The sequence below is a fragment of the Panthera onca genome, chromosome B1 (genome assembly GCF_046562875.1).
Source record: "Panthera onca isolate mPanOnc1 chromosome B1, mPanOnc1 haplotype 2, whole genome shotgun sequence".
NCBI lineage: Eukaryota > Metazoa > Chordata > Mammalia > Carnivora > Felidae > Panthera > Panthera onca.
Genome location: NC_138342.1, coordinates 127,989,607 through 128,010,959, shown reverse-complemented (window position 1 = coordinate 128,010,959; position 21,353 = coordinate 127,989,607). Strand labels below are relative to the sequence as shown.

At 35.1% G+C, this 21,353-nt stretch overlaps 1 protein-coding gene across 8 annotated transcripts in view; it reads left to right on the top strand.

Annotated features, from left to right (window-relative positions):
* Positions 1-21,353, top strand: part of LRBA (LPS responsive beige-like anchor protein) — a 779,818-nt gene that overhangs the window by 605,664 nt on the left and 152,801 nt on the right. For all 8 annotated transcript variants that reach the window (XM_060655634.3, XM_060655639.3, XM_060655638.3 and 5 more), the window contains 2 exons: positions 9,046-9,186; positions 10,225-10,344. In XM_060655634.3, the coding sequence (XP_060511617.2) occupies positions 9,046-9,186; positions 10,225-10,344 (261 nt within the window). The remainder of the gene's footprint in view (positions 1-9,045; positions 9,187-10,224; positions 10,345-21,353) is intronic.

The window sequence follows — 21,353 nt, the reverse complement described above, 5'->3', positions numbered from 1 at the left end:
TTCTGGGTAAAAGAGCTTTTACTTTTACCTTACACCAGAAGCAGTAGATTTTTGTCTGGTCGTAGGGATAGTATAGAGTTACCTGTCTCTCTTCCGGACCCTGGGATGAGAGCATTGGTATTCCTCCTCCATCAGCCTAACAGTTTTTATTCATTATAAGAAAAAGATTTGGCGGGGCGCCTGGGTGGCGCAGTCGGTTAAGCGTCCGACTTCAGCCAGGTCACGATCTCGCGGTCCGTGAGTTCGAGCCCCGCGTCAGGCTCTGGGCTGATGGCTCGGAGCCTGGAGCCTGTTTCCGATTCTGTGTCTCCCTCTCTCTCTGCCCCTCCCCCGTTCATGCTCTGTCTCTCTCTGTCCCAAAAATAAATAAAAAACGTTGGGGAAAAAAAAAAAAAAAAAAAAAAAAAAAAAAAAAAAGAAAAAGATTTGGGGAAGTGGGTAGTATTTTGTGCCTGTCCTCATTAATAGCAAATCACGTTCTATCTCTCAAAACTAACTGATTGTCTAAGCCACCTTGTTTGTTCTTAGTTGCTCCCAGTCGTTGACGGTGTTCTAAGACCTATCAGTGCCCCAAAAGTAAGTGTCTCAGTCAGCAGTAGGTGCAGGCTGATTGGATGCCAGACCCTCGGGCAAGAGCTTTTAAAGTTTACAAGTAGACCTCTTTCAGGGAAAGACTGGGAACTGGACATTGAGCCCCCAGATGATAGCCTGTTAAAGAACTGTTTGTTTGCTACAAACGGTGAACACAAGCCCTGATGGCCACAAGAACCAGGTGATCAAGGGGTACATTTTCTAGATGGCAGCCATGAAAGCTAAAGTGCCAGACCAGTGTACGAGCTCCTTCCAGGGTGACATTGGTGATTTGGAGAGGACTACATACAGAGAGAATGCAGATACGGTGTCTGCTGGCTTCTCTGGTCTCAGGGGAGGATTGCAGTTCCTAGATTTGTGTTAAATTAGGATCCTGACTCTGAGGCTGCAGCTTTTAAGATGTGCAGATAGGCCTCTTTCAAGGAAAGACTGGGAGATGGGCGTTTATGTCTGCTCTCTCAGCGCTGAGCTCTGGGGGATGGCCAAGCTGAGTCCTCCTGAGCCAGTTAAGAACTGTGTTTCTGTTTTTGTTTTTGTATTGTCTTATGGTCTCATGGACGCAAGCCTCCTTGGCTTTCAGAGCTAGGCATTCTGGAGGCCTTTCTCACAGGTGGAAGTCTTAAACATTGGGGTGCTACATGTTAGGCCCAAAACCATCACTCCTTAGGGAGGAGCTGTGAGTTGTGAGTTCCTTCCCAATTGTATGTCTTGGAGGTGAGATTTACGGCAAGAATGTGTCACAGACTTTCGCACCTGTTATGATGTGGGCTTTTTTTTCTCATTTGCCTGATGTGTAGTGCAGCTAGTAGCAGGATTTCTTCCAGAGGGAATTAATCCATGTGTAACTGTAGATTCAGTTTGTCCATGGGAAGAGGTGAGTTCAGGAACTTATGTCATCATCTTGAACTGAAACTCCTGATGTCAATGCTCTTAACCATTTCTTTAAGTGGAGAGTTGAATCTATCTGAAAATGAATAGGCTTTATTATATCAGGTTTGGGCCTCTTGGGTGTTTACCATTTTCATAATTACTTAAAATGTTTTTTCCCTGTGGCCTTGGATTGTCAAATTGTTTTTTTTGGGGGTTCTTCCAGGCATTTAGCTCAACACTGGCATTGGATTATCAGATTATTCTAATCAATTTATGTGCCTTTCTCAAAGTCAGGTAAAAATCTATCACTTAATGTGAACCGTAGCTGAATAACATAGAACTACAGAGGCTACTAAATCTACCAGTGTGAGCATTCGAAATGATTTAGATTCTACATAGGTACAATAAGTAAAACGGAATACTTTCTTTTTCCCAAGATGTGTTCATTAAATTGAAATAGTATAGAGGGTATATGTTTAATACCACTTGCAAGAAAGTGTGTTTTCAAGGGATTAAAAGCTACTCTGGTACTTGAAAACAAAAGTGCTTATTTGTTAACTCTAAAAGCCACAGTAGTGTGCCAATGAAATTTTCTTCTTGACAATATTAAATAAAATGTAGAGTGTGTGAAGATAAGTGCTGAACCATTTCAGCCATATATAGCATGTGACAAAATACCCTAAAAGCCAAGGTTGAGTAAAAATGCTGATCAGGCTGTTTGTTATACTTGTCATTTAGATAAAAGAGCTGCTACAGCTGACACAAAATAGTTGCTGCACCCCCTAACAGTGGCAACATGGCTTCAATGACAGAGGCTGTTCGTTTATTTTCTTCTTTTGCTGGTGGGGGAAGAAGGCAGGTGGTGGAGATGCACAGAATAAAATTCAGTGGCTTCTTTAAAAAGCCTTAGGGGCACAGAGAATGAAAGGCTGGTACGGGGTTAATGGATGCAGATATATAAATACAAAAATTAACAGAAAAGTAAAGCCATAAACTTTAGTGACCACACTTAATCTATTTTTGTTCACTTTTTTTCCTAAGCTTTTTTTGCCAGGCATCTTTCCATGTCCCCAAGCAAAATATTCTTTTTTTAAATTCATTTGTGTAACCTTCTGCTAAAGTGATATCCACACACATTAGATAGGTAGGGGGATACAAATGTAAATAGCACTTTTTCAAAAGGATCTTTAGTCTAAGCCTCCCATGAAAGGGTTCTAATGGCTTTACAAATTCAGCACCAGCATTTTTGTCAACTCACATAACCCAGATCATTCTAGGATCTGCTAGTCAGTATAGTTAGAGTAAGTTCTAAATCTTGTCCTTGTCACTGTCTAGGTAACCAATCATTAGTAGTCATTTAACTTCTCTGACTCAACTTTCTTGCCTATAAATTAGGAATGCTAATAGGTTTATATATTAAGGGGTTGTTGTGAATATGAGGTAATTTGTGTAAGATTCTTAGAACCTTCACTTATACCCAATAAATGGTAGCATTGTCATCAGATCGACTGGACCCTTAAGTCTGTATACCATATTTATTTCCTGTAATCTTATAAAACAAATCATTATTCTCTAATCAGAATGATTGTCTCTTAGGATATCACATTTGCTGATAGTCCATCCTCTTTCATCCTCTGAATTTGAATTTTTTTTTGTTTAATCCATCCATGAATATGAGATACCTTTTACCTAATTAACAATCTTCAGTCCTTTAATCTGGCATTTTTATAACATATAACATTGGATTCCTATAACATTGAGTTCAACAATTTTGTTCTTTTTTCTTTGCTAGTTTTTAGCCCTTATTTTGCAATGGCCCTCTTTCAGTGTCTGTAGGCCTACCCTACTTCCAGGAAAAAACAAAATAATGTATAACCTGTCTTGCTCATGACCTCGTAAATGCTGTAAGGCAGGCTTTATGTGTAGTCATAGAATTAAAGGATGTTTCCAGTTTCCTAATCATACCAAATGAAGATGACATTGGCAGATGGCTTTAGGCCAGTCATCCAGATCCTAAGCAAGATCCTGAAAGTAGTTACGCTCTTTTGCCTCTCCTTCCTGAGCCCCTTTTCACTTTTAACATCTCTTCACCACTACCCTGTAACTACAAAATGTATTTTTTATGATATCCTATCCTTTAATGTTTCCAAAGGCCCTATTTCTGTGTCTTGTATGCCAGAACAATCTTTTACTTCTTCTTTAAATTTCTCTTCTGCTTCTTATCCCACATAGTATCTAATGATTTTCCAAAGAAGGCCTTACAGAAAGATGTAAAAAACTCTTTGAGACTTGGATTTTAAAAGGGGAATTTGTTAAGCAAATTTCTGCTTTGTTGAATTTGTGAAATTCCTTGCCAATTCCCTTTAACTTTCTTAGTAACTGTAATCATGGTCCAAGAGTTTGGACCTTCACTTCTGAAAGGTTGATATAAATTAGAAAAGTTAACATATAAATCTCAAAAGGAAGAAGGATTTATGTCAGTCATGGTGGTAATAACAGTTACAACAACATTCATAGCAGCTGTGCTTGTCAAGTACTTTCTTTGTGCCAGGATCTCTGCTAAGCACTTTACATAAATTATTAGCCTTTGTGTCAACTTGTTAAGTAAGTATCATATTTAAAAAATGGAAATGTAAGAAATTGGGAAATTTTTGAAATTAGGAAAAGCAATTTTTAATTAATACAACAGTTTTTAGATGGATAAAATGATCCAAAACTGGATTTTTGAGCACTGAATTTGTGTCTCCTAGATTTATGTTGGTTTTGAATTAGGTCACTCAAGATACTTCTTCATTTTTAAAACAGGGATATCTAGGTGCACTTGGGTGGCTCAGTTGGGTAAGTGTCAGACTTTGGCTCAGGTCAGGATCTCACCGTTCATGGGTTTGAGTCCCCCATCGGGCTCTGTGCTGACAGCTCAGAGCCTGGAGCCTGCTTTGGATTCTGTCTCCTTTTCTCTCCCTCCCTCCCTCTTTCTCTCTCCCCCCCCCCCCCCCCCGGCTTGTTCTCTCTCTCTCTCTCTCTGTCTCTTTCTGTCTCTCTCTCTCTCTCTCTCAAAAATAAACAAACATTAACAAAAATTTTAAACAAGGGTATCTAGGGACATCTTGGTGGCTCAGTCAGCTGAGCATCCAGCTTTTGATTTCAGCTCAGGTCATGATCCCAGGGGTGTGGGATCAGGCCTAACTTCGGTGTGGAACCTGCCTATGATTCATTCTCTCTCTCTCTCTCTCTCTCTCTCTCTCTCTCTCTCTCTCTCCCCCCTCTCTCTCTCTCCCCCTCTCTCTCTCCCCCCTCTCTCTTTTTCTCTAACTCACATATGTACTGTAAGAATGTGTAATAATATCTCATAAACTGCAAAGTGTTAACTAGAGGTATTTATAACCTCAGGAAACATTTCCTAAAATTTTTAAAAAGAAAAAAAACTTAGAATGTATCAACTCTAAAAAAGCCTTTTCTTTTTACAGTTAACTTTTACTAGTAATTAGATGAAAGTCTGTTATATGCCTTTGAAGGGGTCTATGAAACCAAAGCAGTTTATTTTTAATTGATGTAGTAGAAGATGATTGTAATTTGCTTGACATTTCATATGCTTTTCATAGTAACGTTTGGACGCCCTTTGGACTTCTGAAGAGTAGTTTTGCTTTTAGTTATTTTCTTGAGGTAGGATAATGTAGCTTATTGGGACTACTGTGTACTATTGGGCTTCTGACAGATAATGCACAGTACCATATGTACCATTAGAAGATTATGATGTTTAATTACCTTTTTCCTAACAGACTCTGCTAATTTCATCAGGCTTGTTTAGTAGCTTTTTTTCTTTAATATTATTCATCAAATAAACTGCAAAATAGTAATATAATGAATAACTTACTGTATGCCAGGCACTGAGTTGGGCATTTTACATGCAGTATTTTTGTTTCTCTACTAATTAGCAAGATTACTTCTCAAGAAAGGTAATAAAAAGATTTTTTTTTTAATTGTAATACTCTTAGGACACTTGATTTAGAAAGTTTTGTTTTGCATATCTTGCTCTGGAAGGGTTATTATTATTTCTCAAACAGAATACATACACTTGGGCAGCTGGGTAGCTCAGTCAGTTGAGTATCTGGCTCTTAATTTCGGGTCAGGTCATGATCCCAGGATGGTTGGATCGAGTCCTGCACCAGGCTCCATGCTGAGTATGGAGCCTGCTTGGGATTTTGTCTCCCTTTGCCCCTCTCCCCTGTTTGCACTCTCTTTTTCTAAAATTAAAAAAAAAAAGAGTTGTTAAAAAAAATTACTTATCACTCTACCACAGTTGTCAATTTTGCTATTTGTGAGATTAGAATATCCTAAGAATAGTGATTTTTTTTTTCTATTTATACATTTTCAAGGGTTTTGGTGGGTTTTTTCTTTATTTTTTTCTTTTCCTATGTTAATCCAGATTCTTCTATTTTTTCCAAATGTAATGCTTCTGTTCGTAGTCCTCACAGTGTAATTTTTAAATTATTCTGTTTTATTTGAACCACTTTTTTATCTTGTTTTGGTGGAAGTGCTTTTTATTCTGTAGATTTAAAAATCTTATATAATTGTATTAGCTTTTTATAGTTTTAAAAATTATTCTTCTATGTCCTAGGGCTATTTATTTTTACTTTGTTATGACCTTGAATTGCACCTCTCTAATCAATACCTATTTTTTATTGATTTTTTTCCAGGAAGTTATGACCATTTTAAATGACCAGTATTTTTGCTCTTCTTCCCTTAATCAATTTGCTGATGTAAAAAAATAACTCTGTCAAGCTTTTATAGTTAAACTGTACAAAGAGCTCCCTGTAGGAGATAGTGCTAGGCATCTTCTTGAATTGCCTTCCAATTGTTACTCTTAATATACTGTGTAAGTAAGAGGAGCCATCAGCATTTACTTTTAGTTCTTTTGCAGAGATGAATAAACATCTTGAAATGCTGATTTAGACAATGTTTTAAAAATGCTACGAAGCACTTTGGTGTATGACTGACTCTTGCTTAGTTAAATGTTTTGCAGCATTATAACGTAGTTGGATTCAGCTCATCTTTTAAAGCAGTTGTCAGAAAAATATGGGCCAGCATGGTAGAATGTATTAGCTCAATACATTGTCTCCATTTTATTATGAAGCTGCTGAGGAAGCTGTGATATACAGCACTGTCATTACAGATCTATTGTTAGGATGGTTCCACAGTCTTCTTTGCACTGCCATTAATTTATAGCAGTAAACAATATGTAGCCTTCCAACTGCAGCAAAGCAGAATCTTTTAATGAGGTGGATGTTATTACCACAATAAATCAGTGCTTTCGCGTAATGTATAATTCAATGTGTGTATTCCCACTGTAACTTCTCTGAGTAAGCTGATAGTGTATCATTGTCATTGCACAGCTCCACTGGTCTTTTTTTTTTTTTAACCTTCTTTTATTTGGGGACTTCTTTTTTATATGCTTACAAATAAATGTGGTATGTCTTGATAGCTGTCCTGTAGCAGGCTTCAGAAACCAACTGTAACAATAACAGCCAGAATCAATACTGTGGGTTCTACCTATATGGATCTCTGCACGATGCCATTTTTTTCTCAGATGCTGGTGAAATCAATCCTAATTGGTTTTAGCATTATATTCAAGAAACGTGATTCTATAACTATTGATTTTGGAGGTATACTCATTTGGAGAGTAATAAAAATAGCAGATAAAATGAATACTTAATATGCTGCAGAACTATACAAAAAGAGCATTGATTCTATTTTTAATTCACATAATTCGTCTTGCAATGATTTTATTTCTTCTTTCTTTCCTTTTGCATGCCTCAGTCTTTGGGGACAACAACTAAAATACATTTAAAGGCATTCCAAATTGGTTTTGTAACAAAGATTTTTTGGAGTCACTTTCATTCTTAACTGGCATAAATGTAGTAAATCAGATTTAATTCTTCTGTACAGAAACTACTGCTTTAAAAGATGGCATTTTAAATTAGTGTACCATGATACTGATTTAAAATAGTAATCAATGAAAGATTTTTTGAAGATTTGCTTGTACAGTAAAAAATGACTTACAATATTGATTCAAACCAATCTATAGAAAGGACAGTGCTAAAGATAAATAGTTTTAAAAAATAGTTAACAATTAACATAAGATAGCCAAAATGATGAATTTAAAATGTTGCTTTAAATCACATGTTAACGTGAAAAGCAATTTAAAAACAAATTCAACTTTGCTTCATTTTTAACAGAATATTTCTGAATACGTCTGTTTTTAAACCCACATTTTTTATTTATTGCAGTTTAACACATATCCCCCATAAATAATAAGATAAATTTAAGTATTTTCTTCCTCTTATTAGTGAAGAGTGACTAACTCCTAAGTTTTCATTAAGTAACCTTATATATAGCTTTTTTTCAGTGAAATGGTAATTATATTTTAAATAAAGAATAAACATTTTCTAGAGATCAGAATGTCTTATGAAAATGAGTTATTACTTAAAGCAGTTGATTTTAACATTCTTTGAGCCATCAGACCCCTCTGAGAATCTTAATACTCTGTATGCCTTCCTTAAGAAAATGTACATGTGCATAATCACACAAAATTTTGCATAGTTTTTAATGGAGTTCGTGTATTCCCTAAGTAACAACAGCTACAGCAACAATACTGATACCAGCTAACGTTTATCAAGCTACTATCTTATGCCAAGCGATGTTCCAGGGGTTTTACAGGCTATTATTTCAATCAAACTTTACCCCAATTCTGGAAGATAATCTTAAAAGAAATAGTTAGCAATCATTGAATGTTGTCACGCATGGTTTGTAGGACTTTACATGTGATTATTCATTTTCAAAACAACCTTCTGACTGGGTGCTATTACTATCCCAGTGAGGCCACGTTCTTCAACACTTTGCTATACTGCTTTTTGGCCCTCTGCTATAATGTATTATTTTTTGGTACAAGCTGGTACTCTGTCTTCTATTCTTTAAATGTTTGTATATATAATATATATACATATACATATATATATTTTTTATATTTTAGGCAGGGATTTTTTATATTATAAATTCTACTTTTATGTATACTAGTAGAAATTTCTAGATTTACATTAATCCCTTTTCACTCAGTCTCTTCCTTACACTCCTCGTTCCCTTCCAGTTTTGTTTCATCTTCTTCTTAGAAGCTATTGTAAATTAATCCTCTAACATCAAGATTGTGTTTCTGGTTGTTGCTTCTAATTAACTAAATAGGATTTTATAGGTGCTTTCCAAAGTATTATATAGCTAATACTCACTTTATGTAATTGTCTTTATGAAAATGCTTGTTATGGGCTGATTAAAAACCTGTATTCAACAGAAATTGGAATCATTGAGAAATGACCGGTTTCTTCTTTCACTTTTTTGTGTATGTTTAACCTGCATTGGAAAAAAAAATTCTATCCACTCTCTGTATATAACACAGTGTTTTAGCTCCAATAGTGTATATATGTCTTTTAAAATTCACTTTCACACTGGCTAATAGGACAACACTTGAAGAAAGAAATAAAAGATGATTACATTTATGCATTCTTATTTTGTTTTTTCCTTCTCTATTGGCAGCCAGTAGGAGCTTTGAATCCAAAAAGAGCAGCATTCTTTGCAGAACGTTATGAATCGTGGGAAGATGATCAGGTTCCCAGGTTCCACTATGGTACTCATTACTCAACTGCAAGTTTCGTTCTTGCATGGCTGCTAAGAATAGTAAGTTCAGTTTGAGTAATAAACCATGAATACATAAATTCAGTGTTGTGAAGAATATGCAGTAATTAAAAGTCATCAACATCTTTTTTGAATGCTAATTTTTTTTCAGTGATTAGATTTCTAATTATAAATATCTCTTTATCCCATTTGGTATGTATCTGATAACATTTTACAATAGAATAGCCTTGAAAATGTTTCACCTGGAACGATGTGAATTTTTTTTTCTTAAATTTGCCTCTTCAAATGGTCGATATCTCCTCAGACTCTAAATTGTAACATAGGTTATTTGAAATAGAGTCTATTAAAATAAGAGCTAAATAAGATTTTGTTAAGATAGACATACATTCATATGTTTCAGAAACTTCAGTTGCCCCAAATGGAATAAGGTATGTTTATAGATTATACCAAGGCTGCTGTGTATTGATAATATATTGGTTAAACAAGAAATGTTTCTGTAAAATTGAAAGGTGATTCATCTACTAGAAAGTAATTTCTTTGGGAAAGCATTAGCAGCACATCATTAATTAAAGCTTGTTAGAAGGGTAAGGCAGACATAAATCCTAGAAGTAATTTATAGTGCTTAGCTAATTTCAAGCAATTATCCACTAATATGTGTTTAAGTGTTCTTTAACTAAGAGGAGGCTTTTAAATCTTCTAAACATTTTTCTTTTCTTAATCATAAATTAAATATTGAGCCATAACAATCAGAAAATTACATATTAGGCTATTCCCCTATATTATGAAGAAAATGCAATCTAATATATGTCTGAATTTTATTAATAAATTGTTCTTGGAAAAGAAGAGAATCTGAAAAATGTTGAAAATGCCAAAATTTGGAAATATTTCTTTTGTTCTGAAACAAAAATAATTTAAGTACATTAATGTAGTAATTTAGATAGAATTCCCATTCTATATCTAGTTTGTATATATCTGGTTAATGTCTATTAGTCATTACAGTATCTAAATATAATGATTTATAAAAACCATATTTGTATGCATGAGGAAACATACCGATTTTTTTAATTGCTTATTTTTTAGGAACCTTTCACAACTTATTTCCTAAATTTGCAAGGAGGGAAATTTGATCATGCAGATCGAACCTTTTCATCAGTTTCCAGAGCCTGGCGAAACTGTCAGCGTGATACATCTGATATTAAGGTACAGAAATGTTTCTTTTTTTTTCACCCAGAAATGTTTGATTTTACAGTTATTATTGTCAGTATGTTCCTTGTTGAATGAATGTTGACAATTTCTCTCCTAGCAGTGTAGCACTGTTTACTGAAGAGAAGCCTCAAAGCCTGAAGCTTTAATTAAATGACCGAGAACCACTGTATAGAATTTCTCTCTGCCTATCTCTCTCTTTTCTTTGTCTGTCACTACCTGCTGTATGTCTCCCTGTCTCTTTCTCTTTAGTTGTAGAATGGTTGTTTTTCTGCTTCCTTTAAGTATTTTTTTAAAGGAAAAATATAGTAGTATGAATGTAAGATAGCATGCTTAATGGCATTCCAGACTCAGTGAATAAAATTAATACAGTCAGTAAAATACTGTGAGAAGAATCTCAGCATTTTAATTTAATGTATTTTATTTCATTTCATTTCATTTTATTTTATAGATCTCATGTGTCTTTTCTTAAGGTAATCCTCTTTTACCTGCTACCAGTTCTAAATTCATACCTGCTTCTCTTTGGTATAAAACTGCACTATTAGTGAGGGGAAAGAAGAGTTCTGCTCCTATCTATATGTTCACTACTGGAAAAAATCAAAAACTTTGCACAGTAGCTAACATAATTCATACTAGATCTTTGTTTCTACCCTCAGAAATTACAGTATTTTACTTTCATAACATAATGTCTCTATCTGCTGGGTCAGATGCTGTTGAATATACTGAAATATGCCTATGGATGTAAACTCCTTATGGTCTCATAAAGAAATATGATTTATGTGTAACTATTTATACTATATGGAAGAAAATGATAGGCACCATATAAGAAATATTGGGGTTTAGAAGAGGAAAAGCTACATTACTAATGTTTAAACATGTTACTATAGAGTACTTTAAAAAATTAATATGATAATTATATATTTTAATATGATACTTTATAAAATGTATTCACACACTTTATCTTATAGTAGAGTATAACATTGCCTCTATCAAAGCTATTTTATTGAAGATTACATTATATGAAGGAATCTTTTATTTGGGGAAATTGATAGGATTTTTTGATATTGCAAATAATGTACTCTGAAATTCTCTTGAAATTATATATCTTATTCTTTAAGAGTTATCAGTAGAGGAGCTCCTGGCTGGCTCAGTTGGTAGAGCAAGTGACTCTTGATCTGAGGCTTATGAGTTTAAGCCCCTCATTGGGCCCAGAGCTTACTTTAAAAAAAAAAAAAAAAAGAATCATCAGTAGATAATTTTGAAATGAGTAATTAGGGGGAGCCTGGGTGGCTCAATCGGTTTAGCGGCCGACTTCACCTGCCGACTTCACCTCAGGTCATGATCTCACGGTCCGTGAGTTCGAGCCCCGCGTCGAGCTCTGTGCTGACAGCTCAGAGCCTGGAGCCTGTTTCAGATTCTGTGTCTCCCTCTCTCTGACCCTCCCCCATTCATGCTCTGTCTCTCTCTGTCCCAAAAATAAATAAATAAACGTTAAAAAAAAAAAAAAAGAAATGAGTAATTAGGTAACAGTAAATGAGAATAGCTAATAGATTTAATAATTATTGTTGAGTTCTACTTCTGATCCCAAAGCTATTGAATTACTCATTTACCTCTTTTGAGAAGTAAGGGATATGGACACATGAAAATAGTGTTAAACCTAATTTTTTTGTCAAATTGAAGACATGATTTTAAAAAAAAATTTGTTAATTCCTTCATTTATTAAGCATCTCATGACCAAGTTATAACCTCGTACTTGAATTTGGTACTTGAAATTTAAAAATAAAAGCATGAATTTGATTTTTTTTTCCTGCTCCATAATAAACAGACAGTGTGTATATCTTCAGCTTTCTACCCCTAAGTACTAGACATTCCTGCTTAATGCTTTGTTGGACAGCAGGTACTTCTGATAGATCCTTGTAGTTTTGACATCTCTTTTTCCCAAATCTCAGCCTTTCTCTGTCAAGATTCCTCAGTGAGCACAAGCCTAGTTCCATTTACCCAAACACTTGCCTTAAAATACCCTACCTGTAAAAAAAATTTAAAACCCACACAAAATAGCTGCAACTTTAAAACCAACAAACAAAAAATAAAACCCACATGAACTTGTTTACCTTTCTCTTTCTCAATTTTTCTTATTCCTTCAAAAATAATTAAAAATCAAATTCATCTCACTTTCTTTTGACTGCCTCAGCAGACTTTAATAAAACAGCTCTAACTACTAGACAAATACTAGGATTTCAGTTCTTGCTATTGTACTAATTTCTGGCTTTCTGGCAGTGTTATATAAAGCATCTGTATGAAGAAGTAGAGTACAAAGTGAAGGGAAAAGTTAATTATTTTTTTTTTAATTCCAAGTGTCAAGTTGATTTGGCTTGGTTAAAAGTAATAGTTTTATTCATAAATACTATTTCATTATGATCAGAGGCACAGAAATTTTCTTCAGGACTGTTTGCTAAAATGTACTTGTTCTTCTAACTAATATGCATATTCTCTTTTTTTTTTTTAAACCACAAAATATCTGTAGGGTAGATAGGATGTCCTATCTACCCCATTTTCTCTATTGATAATGAACTAATTTGGTCCCTACAACTTTTCAAATATTTTGAAGAGTATGTAATACATACACCATTGGAATGTGGAATGTGGAATCATATTAATTATAGTCTGATCTTTATTTGTATTGTTGTGTTGAATTTCTGAAAATACTAAGGAAAATGTTAAACAGTACAGAGAGAATAGTGAAACATGAGGCTGGGTAGTAAGAATCACTTTATTGAGTGTATTCTAAAGTATACCTTGCTTGATGAATATGATATCCATTTTCTAAAATGTTTTCATGACATTTTACAAAAATGAAGTGTTGTGGAGTGCTTGGCTGGCTCAGTCTATAGAGAATGCAACTCTTGATCTCGAGGTTATAAGTTCGAACCCTACATTATATGTAGAAATTACTTTAAAAAAAATCTTCAAACACATATACACAAATGAAGTGTTGTGAGGTAGATAGAAGATTTATTTAATTATTTATTTTTAGGGAAAAATAACAACATGGTAACATTTCTACTACTTAACTCTTTTTGTGCCCTAGGGGAACTGTCACCTTAATATCTTAGAAACCCTATTTCTTGCATTCTGCTAATACTGAGAGAATAACTTACTAAAACATAAAGGTTATTCCTATGAAATAAAAGTAAAAATATGAATTCTTTTATTTCAGAGAAGAAAAAGACCTTATTAAACTTTACTAAAACAGCCTTTGATTTTTTTAGCATGATTTATCATTTTAAAATTCTGGGGATCATTTGTACTTTTGTGTATCATTGGTGGTTTCATTTCAGGTATGACCCTCAATGATGTTTTTCATTCTTACTGGATAAACTGTTAGATGTGTTGGTCAGTTCTTTAAGTAGGCTTACTACTAGTCAATAGAAACATAATGCAAGCCACAACTGCCAGCCACATGTATAATTTTAAGTTTTCTTGTAGTCACATTTTAAAAAGTGAACAGAACCATGTGAATGAAATTAATTTTAGTAATATGTTTAACATATATATCCAAAATATTGTTCTTTCAACATGTAATCAATATGAAATTATTAGATTAATGGCTACCATCTCAAGCCATGGATGCTTAGAACAATATTCCTGATGTTGTACTTCATGTAAATATTGATAGGTAGTAGCAATAATAGGAATTCTTGAGGATTGAAATAGGAAGTGTTAAAATTGGGTTGGAGAATCTTCACTGTGATAAGTAACATTTTAAAATCCCCAACAGATTCTGTGTTTCAAGTTTTAAAAACTCACTTAAGTTTAGAAACTGAAGTGCAGAATAGATTACTGAATCATTATGGCCAAATTTTGTGAAGCAAATCACAGACTCATAAAGCTTGAATGAATTTCAGTAGGCAATCCACATCTGAATATTACACAGATATCTAAGTTTTTCTAGGTAGTTCATGTCATTGATTTTTCCCCTGGCTCTGAGGCTCCATACTTATTTCAGGTACCCTTATTGTCAGTCATTTAATGTAATGGGTAAATACAATCTGACTTGCTCATCTTAAACTCTTTTCCTTCTCTTCTAAGGAATTATTAATAATTAGGATTGAAGAGTGGAAGAAGTCATAAATATTACCTAGGTTCATTATTTCAGAATGGAGGGCAGTAGTAGATGGATCTAAAATGAAGATTGTTGGAGAACTGTACTTCTCCAGAGGCCTAGAATTTAGGACAGTAATACAGTACTAAAATAACCTGTGTTAAAATTTTAGAAAAATTGGAGTAAAAGGTTTGATGGAATCCTGAGGTAATATTTAATTTTAAACTTTTTATTTTAACTATATTTATGCTCTGTCAAAGCCCTGGTTGTGATACAGCAGCAAGTAAGACACAGCCATTGCCTTCAATGAACTTACTCATTAGAGGAGGTACTGATAGTAAAACAGTCCCTGCAGTTCAGTATAATTGAGGCTATGTGGGCTCATAGCATCTGAAATGAAGAGAAGGGAGAGGAAAGAGGAAATCGAAGACCTACCATGAAAGGCTGCATAAGCTTTGGTGAGGAGGTTGGAATTTATACTGGGGAAGTAAGGAGACATCGGAAGTATTAAAGCAGAGGCGTGACACGAGCAGATTTTTGTGGTTTTAAGAGATCACTGTGGTTGGTGTTTGAATATGTATTATGCGATGAGCAAGAATGGAAACAATCAGTAAACTTTTAAAATAGAGGAGAGGCAGTGGAGGCTTGAATAAAGTAGTGGCAATGGTAGTAGAGAAATGTAGATGAATTTCATAATGTACTTAGAAGGTAAAAACTGTTGTGATTTGGTGATTGATTGATCCTGTAGACCAGAGAAAGAAATGAAATTTGACTAGGACATGTGTGTAGAGTACACAGAGGAGCAGGTTTAGTTAGGAAATAAATATCCAGCTCCCTGCCTTCAGGGAAAACGTCCTATGACAGCTGAACTAAAATCCTCGAAAACACACCTAAGTCAGCATTTATTGATTATTTATCACATGCAATACATACTAGGTAGCACTTGGAGTAAAAGGGTAAGACAATCAGTTCTTTATTTCACTTACCTTCGGATGAGAATGACAGGTATACATAAAACTATTTTTAAAAATTTCTTAATGTTTATTTATTTTTGAGAAAGAGTGTGAGTGAGGGAGGAGGAGCAGAGAGAGAGGGAGACACAGAATCCGAAGCAGGCTCAGGGTCTGAGCTGTCAGCACAGAGCCCGATATGGGGCCCGAACCCACAAACCATGAGATCATCTGAGCCGAAGTTGGATGCTTGCTGGACTGAGCCACCCAGGTGCCCCAACATAAAACTATTTTTAATACAAGTCAGACATTGATAAGTGGTGTCATAAGATATATACAAAATGAAATTAATTCTAACTGGGGAGGTGAAGGAGTGACTTCACAGAGCGTCTGGAGTTGTATCTTAAAGGATGCTAGAGAGTCTTAACTAACCTCCCAGATTTATGTCTCTAGCCTGTATGTTTCTCCTGACGTCTAAGTCCCTCCTCAATATCTCCCTTTGAATATATAAGATGTATCTCAAAATTAACATGTTCAAAACCAAATTCCTCATCTTTACTCCTTTAAACCTGCCCTTCCCGCAGTCTTTGCCCTTCAAGTAACTGGTTTTCCAGTTGAGAGTAAAAGCTGAAGTCCTTACTGTGCAAGACTATGCCACCTACCCCTACCTTCCAAAATCCTATTAGTCTTGACCTCTTTTTGTACTGTTTGCTCCCTTGCTCACTCTGTTCTAACTAAGCACGCCCTCCAGGGTATTCTTCAAATATTCCAGTATCTTCCCAACTCATGGCCTTTGTTTTTATTCTTCATTTTTCCTTAAAAATTCCTTCAGATAGATATCCTTAAGGATTTATTCCTTCACCCTTTTCAAGTCTTTGCTCAAATGTCACCTTTTTAAAAATGTTTGTTTATTTTGAGAGAGAGAGTGAGCATGTGCGAGCAGGGGAGGCACAGAGAAAGAGGGAGAGAGAGAATCCCAAGCAGGCTGTGTGCTGTCAGTGCAGAGCCTGATGTGGAGCTTGATCCCACAAACTGTGAGATCATGACCTAAGCCAAAATCAAGTAGGACGCTTAACCGACTGAGCCACCCAGGTGCCTCTCCGATGTCACCCTCTTAGTAAGATGTCACCTTCTCTGTCTTCTCCATTTAAAATTACATCCTGGGGCACCCAGGTGGCTCAGTCAGTTAAGCTCCGACTTCGGCTCAGGTTATGATCTTGTGGTTAGTGAGTTCAAGCCCTGCTTTGGGCTCTGTACTGACAGCTCATAGCCTGGAGCCTGCTTTGGATTCTGTGTCTCCCTCTCTCTCCCCTCCTTCCCAACTCGTCCTCTGTCTCTCTCTGTCTCTCAAAAATAAATAAACATTAAAAAAATAAAATAAAATAAAATTACATCTCTCACACCAAGCCCTTTTATTCCCAATTTCATTTTTCTTCATATGACTCACCGTCTGACATACATCTATTTATTTGTTTATTATGTCTTATTTTGTTGGAACATTAGCTCCATGACAGCATGAATTGAACTGTTTTGCTCACTGGTTTTTTTCCCAGAGCTTAAAACAATTAAGTAGTTAAGAGGATGAATTCAAGGGATTGGGTTAAAAGTGATTCTCCAGGACGTGGAATTTGGTTGACTATAAGGATAGAAAGACAAAAACGTGTTTCTTTATTTTGTTTATTTATTCATTTGAAATATAGTTGACATACAATATTATATTAATTTCAGGTGTACAACATAATGCTTCAACATTTGTATAATTACAGAGTGATCACCATGATAAATCAAGCTACCATCTGTCACCATACAAAATTATATTATTAACTATATTCCCCATGCTGTATAGTACATCTCTGTGACTTATTTATTGTATAACTGGAAGTTTGTTCCTTTTTTTAAAGATACTGTTTTTAAATAATCTCTACACACATCTTTGGGCTTGAACCCACATTACTGAGATCAAGAGTCTCATGCTCTACTGACTAAGCCAGCCAAGTGCCCTGGAAGTTTGTTCATTTTAATCACTTTTACCTATTTCACCCAGCTTCCCACCACTGTCTCCTCTGGCAACCACTAGATTGTCCTCTGTGTCTGTGAGCCTATTTCCGTTTTTTCTGTTTGTTCATTTGTTTGTAGATTTTACATATAAGTGAAACGATACGGTATTTGTCTTTCTCCATCTGACCTATTTCATGTAGCATAATACCATCTAGATCCTTCCATGTTGTAACAGATAGTAAGATTTCATTCTTTTTTTATGGTTGAGTAATATTCTTTCCATCTACCTATCTATGTACACACACACACACACACACACACACACACACACACACACACACACATTTTCTTCATTCATTCATTCATCTATTCTTGGCCCTTTAGGTTGCTTCTGTATCTTGGCTCTTGTAAATAATGCTGCAGGAAACATAGGCCTGTATATATCTTTTTGGATTAGTGTTTTTGTTTTGCTTGGATAAATGCCCAGAAGTGGACTTGCTGGATTGTGTTGTTCTATTTTTAATCTTTTGAGGAACCTCCATACTGTTTTTCAAAGTGGCTGTGCCATTTTGCGTTTCCGTCAACAGTGCATGGGGGTCCCCTTTTCTCCATATCCTTGCCAACACTTGTTATTTCTTACTTTTTGATTTTACCCATTCCACTGTGTGGTCCACTGTGTGATGTGTGGTCATACCTCATTGTGGAAGAGTTTGTATTTCCCTGATGATAGGTGATGTTCAGCATCTTTTTGTGTGTCTCTTGACCATATGCCTCAAGAGGATTCTTTAGATCAGGTGTCTTCATAAATGATGCTATGAATTACAGTGAAGCAGGCTTATAGAGCAAATGTCTGAATTCAAGTTTTGACATGTTAATATATTTCCACAATAACAAGGATAATATCACCTATTGAAAATCCAAACCTAAGTTTCAGAAATGTCTCATAGGCATGTAGGGTAAGAAAGAATAATGGGTGATATTTATCATGAACTCCAAAAGAGTTGTCTATTCCTTTTTGTCCACTTCCTCACAGTTTTCCATTATCTCCTGAGCCTACTCAAATCAAGCTTTCTTCTGCACTACTTTTGAAATCAGTTTTGTCAGAGGCATTGATGAACAGCTTCTGTGCTGTCAAATGCACATACTCAGTTCTCATTGTACTTGATCTCCCACCATTATTGACAAAATTAATTGATCCTCTTTTTGGGAGGTGGGGAGAGGAGTAACCTTTTCTTTACCTGGTGTCTGGAATAAGGAGCCACCTTTTCCTGGCTATCTTCTTACCATTTATTTTTTTCAGTCTCTTTTACTGGATTATCTTGTTGTCATACCCTAAATTATTAGAGTACCTTAGGGCTCAAGTTTTAGATCTCTTCTGTATGAGTACTTTTTCCCTAGGTGATCGCACCTTATCTCATGGCTCTCCCCCGAATTCTAGATGTATATATCTAGCTCCTTTTGAACTAGATATATATTCATAGGTATTTTAAACTGGACATGTCCAATATCAAACTCTTTATTCTCCTCTTACCCTCCTCCCCACCCAAAGAAAACATCTTGCCTTTCCCCCAGTTTTTGCCAGCACCATTTACCAGTTTGCTCAGGCCTTTAGGAAGCTTAGAATCTTTGATTCATCCCGTTCACTCACACCCTATTGCCCATTCTTTCAGCCTCCAAAATATATTCAGAATCTGACCAGTTATCACCATATCTATCACTAGGCCCTAGCCCAAGTGGCCATAATTTCTCACTTCACCTGTTCCCCATGTTTCTCTACACAGCAGCAAGAATAATACTTTTATATTATAAATCAGATCATATTCCTGTGCTCAGATCTCCAATGACTGCTCCTCTAGCTTAGAACCAAATTCAAGTTCTTACTCTCGCCACTGAGGTCCTCTCTGGTTATCGGGTTGCCTGACTGTTCTCTCTTACTCTACTGTACCCTCACTTGCCTTCGTTGTTGTTCCTCTTGAGAAATGCCAAGTCCACTCCTGCATATGATGTTCCATCTGCCTGAACCACTTTCCCCCGAGATACTTACTTTGCTTGTTTTGTCATTTTATTCAGATTTCTATAAAAAGGTCACCTCCTCAGAGTGGGCTTCTCTGAACACCCTTTCTAAAATAATACCACGTCACCTCTCATCATTCTGTATTCCCTTATCTTGTTTTATTTTTTTTACGTAGTACTTATCACCATTTGGTGTGATACATATGTATTAGTTTGTTTATGTCTCCATCACTAGAGCTTTATAAAGGCAGGGACTTTTTGTATTGGCTACCTTGAGATCTCAGCATTTTGAACAGTGCCTTGCATTTAGTAAGAAATCAGGAAATACTGGTTGAATGAATGAATAGATTGTAAAATGTCAACTAAAAAAGAATTGGTGGAAGAGCCTGGCAGAAACTGAGAGGTCATTTGTGGATAAAGAGGAGAGTGTATGGCCATCCTGGCTAGAAGGGAACAGCAAAACCTAGGTAGATATGTACTTCACATAGAATGGGGTTACAAATACTTCATATTTTAGGAAGGGCTTTTCTGTCCTCAAGAGAACTGATAGCTGAATGTCATTTGCTGGCCAAGAGGTAGGAATGGTTCAGTTTTCTACATTTTAACAATTAAGACAGATTGAGTTGTTACTGTTATAGCTTTCAAAAGAAGTCTATTTGGACATCCTGTCACTGGTCATATCTTGGATATTGAATTTAAAAGCCTATATTATAATGTATTGTATGTTATTAGTAATGAATGTAAAATTTGTATTAACTTAAAAAATGAGTAGGGTCAATACAGCATATTCTGTACTTAAAATTAAGTAGAGAGAATGCAATTAAATTCTAAGAGATTATAAATAATATTTTTTCAACCCCTGGGCTAAATAATATTTTTAAATAAATGACTATCAATAATATTACATGAATGAGTTTTAGCTTTAAGAATTAGCTCTCAAAAGTTTTGAGTATACATATGTTTGTTAAATAATGGAGGCGATCAAAATGGAGATGATAGAATAGTTTTATTTGTGTCGTGTGAGATTGTAAAACATGAGACCTTTGACTTATCCTCTACTGCCTCAGAAATCCCAGGAGTCTGTAATCTGAAGATAAGTTAGGTTCCTTTTCTCTCCCATCAGCATGCCTTCTACCACAATACATTCCATGGATGCTGATGGCATCAGTGTTAGAGCCATTTATGAGAAAGTGCTTAAGTATAGCTAATCGAACACAATCACTGGAAATGTATTTCTTGATGCATTTGTTTTTTTTTTAAGCTTAAACTTTGATTATGTAGTGGTTTTAGTTTCTTAGTTAAAATATTTTCATTATGTATTCTTCCTGTTTTCAGACATATTTTTAAACAATTCAGAGTTTTTTTAAAGCTAAAATAAAATAAAATTAAAATCTTACCTTTCCATACATCCTTTGCACACTTCTGGTGTATGTCCTCCCTTCCCCCACTGCCTGCCTTCTCTCTCTCTTTCTTTTGTATTTTTCCATCAGTCTCTCTCTTTCACACTCACATCCACATTAGAGTTAGCTAAAGTTTTCTCACCTCTCTCTTAGCAATGTAAAACATTTACACTCTAATGGAACTACCTATTCGTTCTTGTTTATATATACAACTTATGCACAACTTTCAGCTTTGTTCATTTAACCACATCTCTGTAACCCTTTTCTTCTTCATGTGTCAGTTGGTTAAATGATGTATCTATGCACTAATTTTTTTAGCACTGAACTTTGTACTCTTTTGTCTACAATGAACTATTATTTTGGTCTTTGATAAAAATCACTTGAAACACTGAATATTTTTCTTATGCTACTTATGTACTAAGCAGAAAAAAAAACTTTTAAAAGGCACTTAGAAAATTCTTCCTGAATTATAAAAATGTACACACATCAGCTGTGATTTGCTTTTTGACTGGTGATCTTATGATATTTTTATTCAATTAAAAA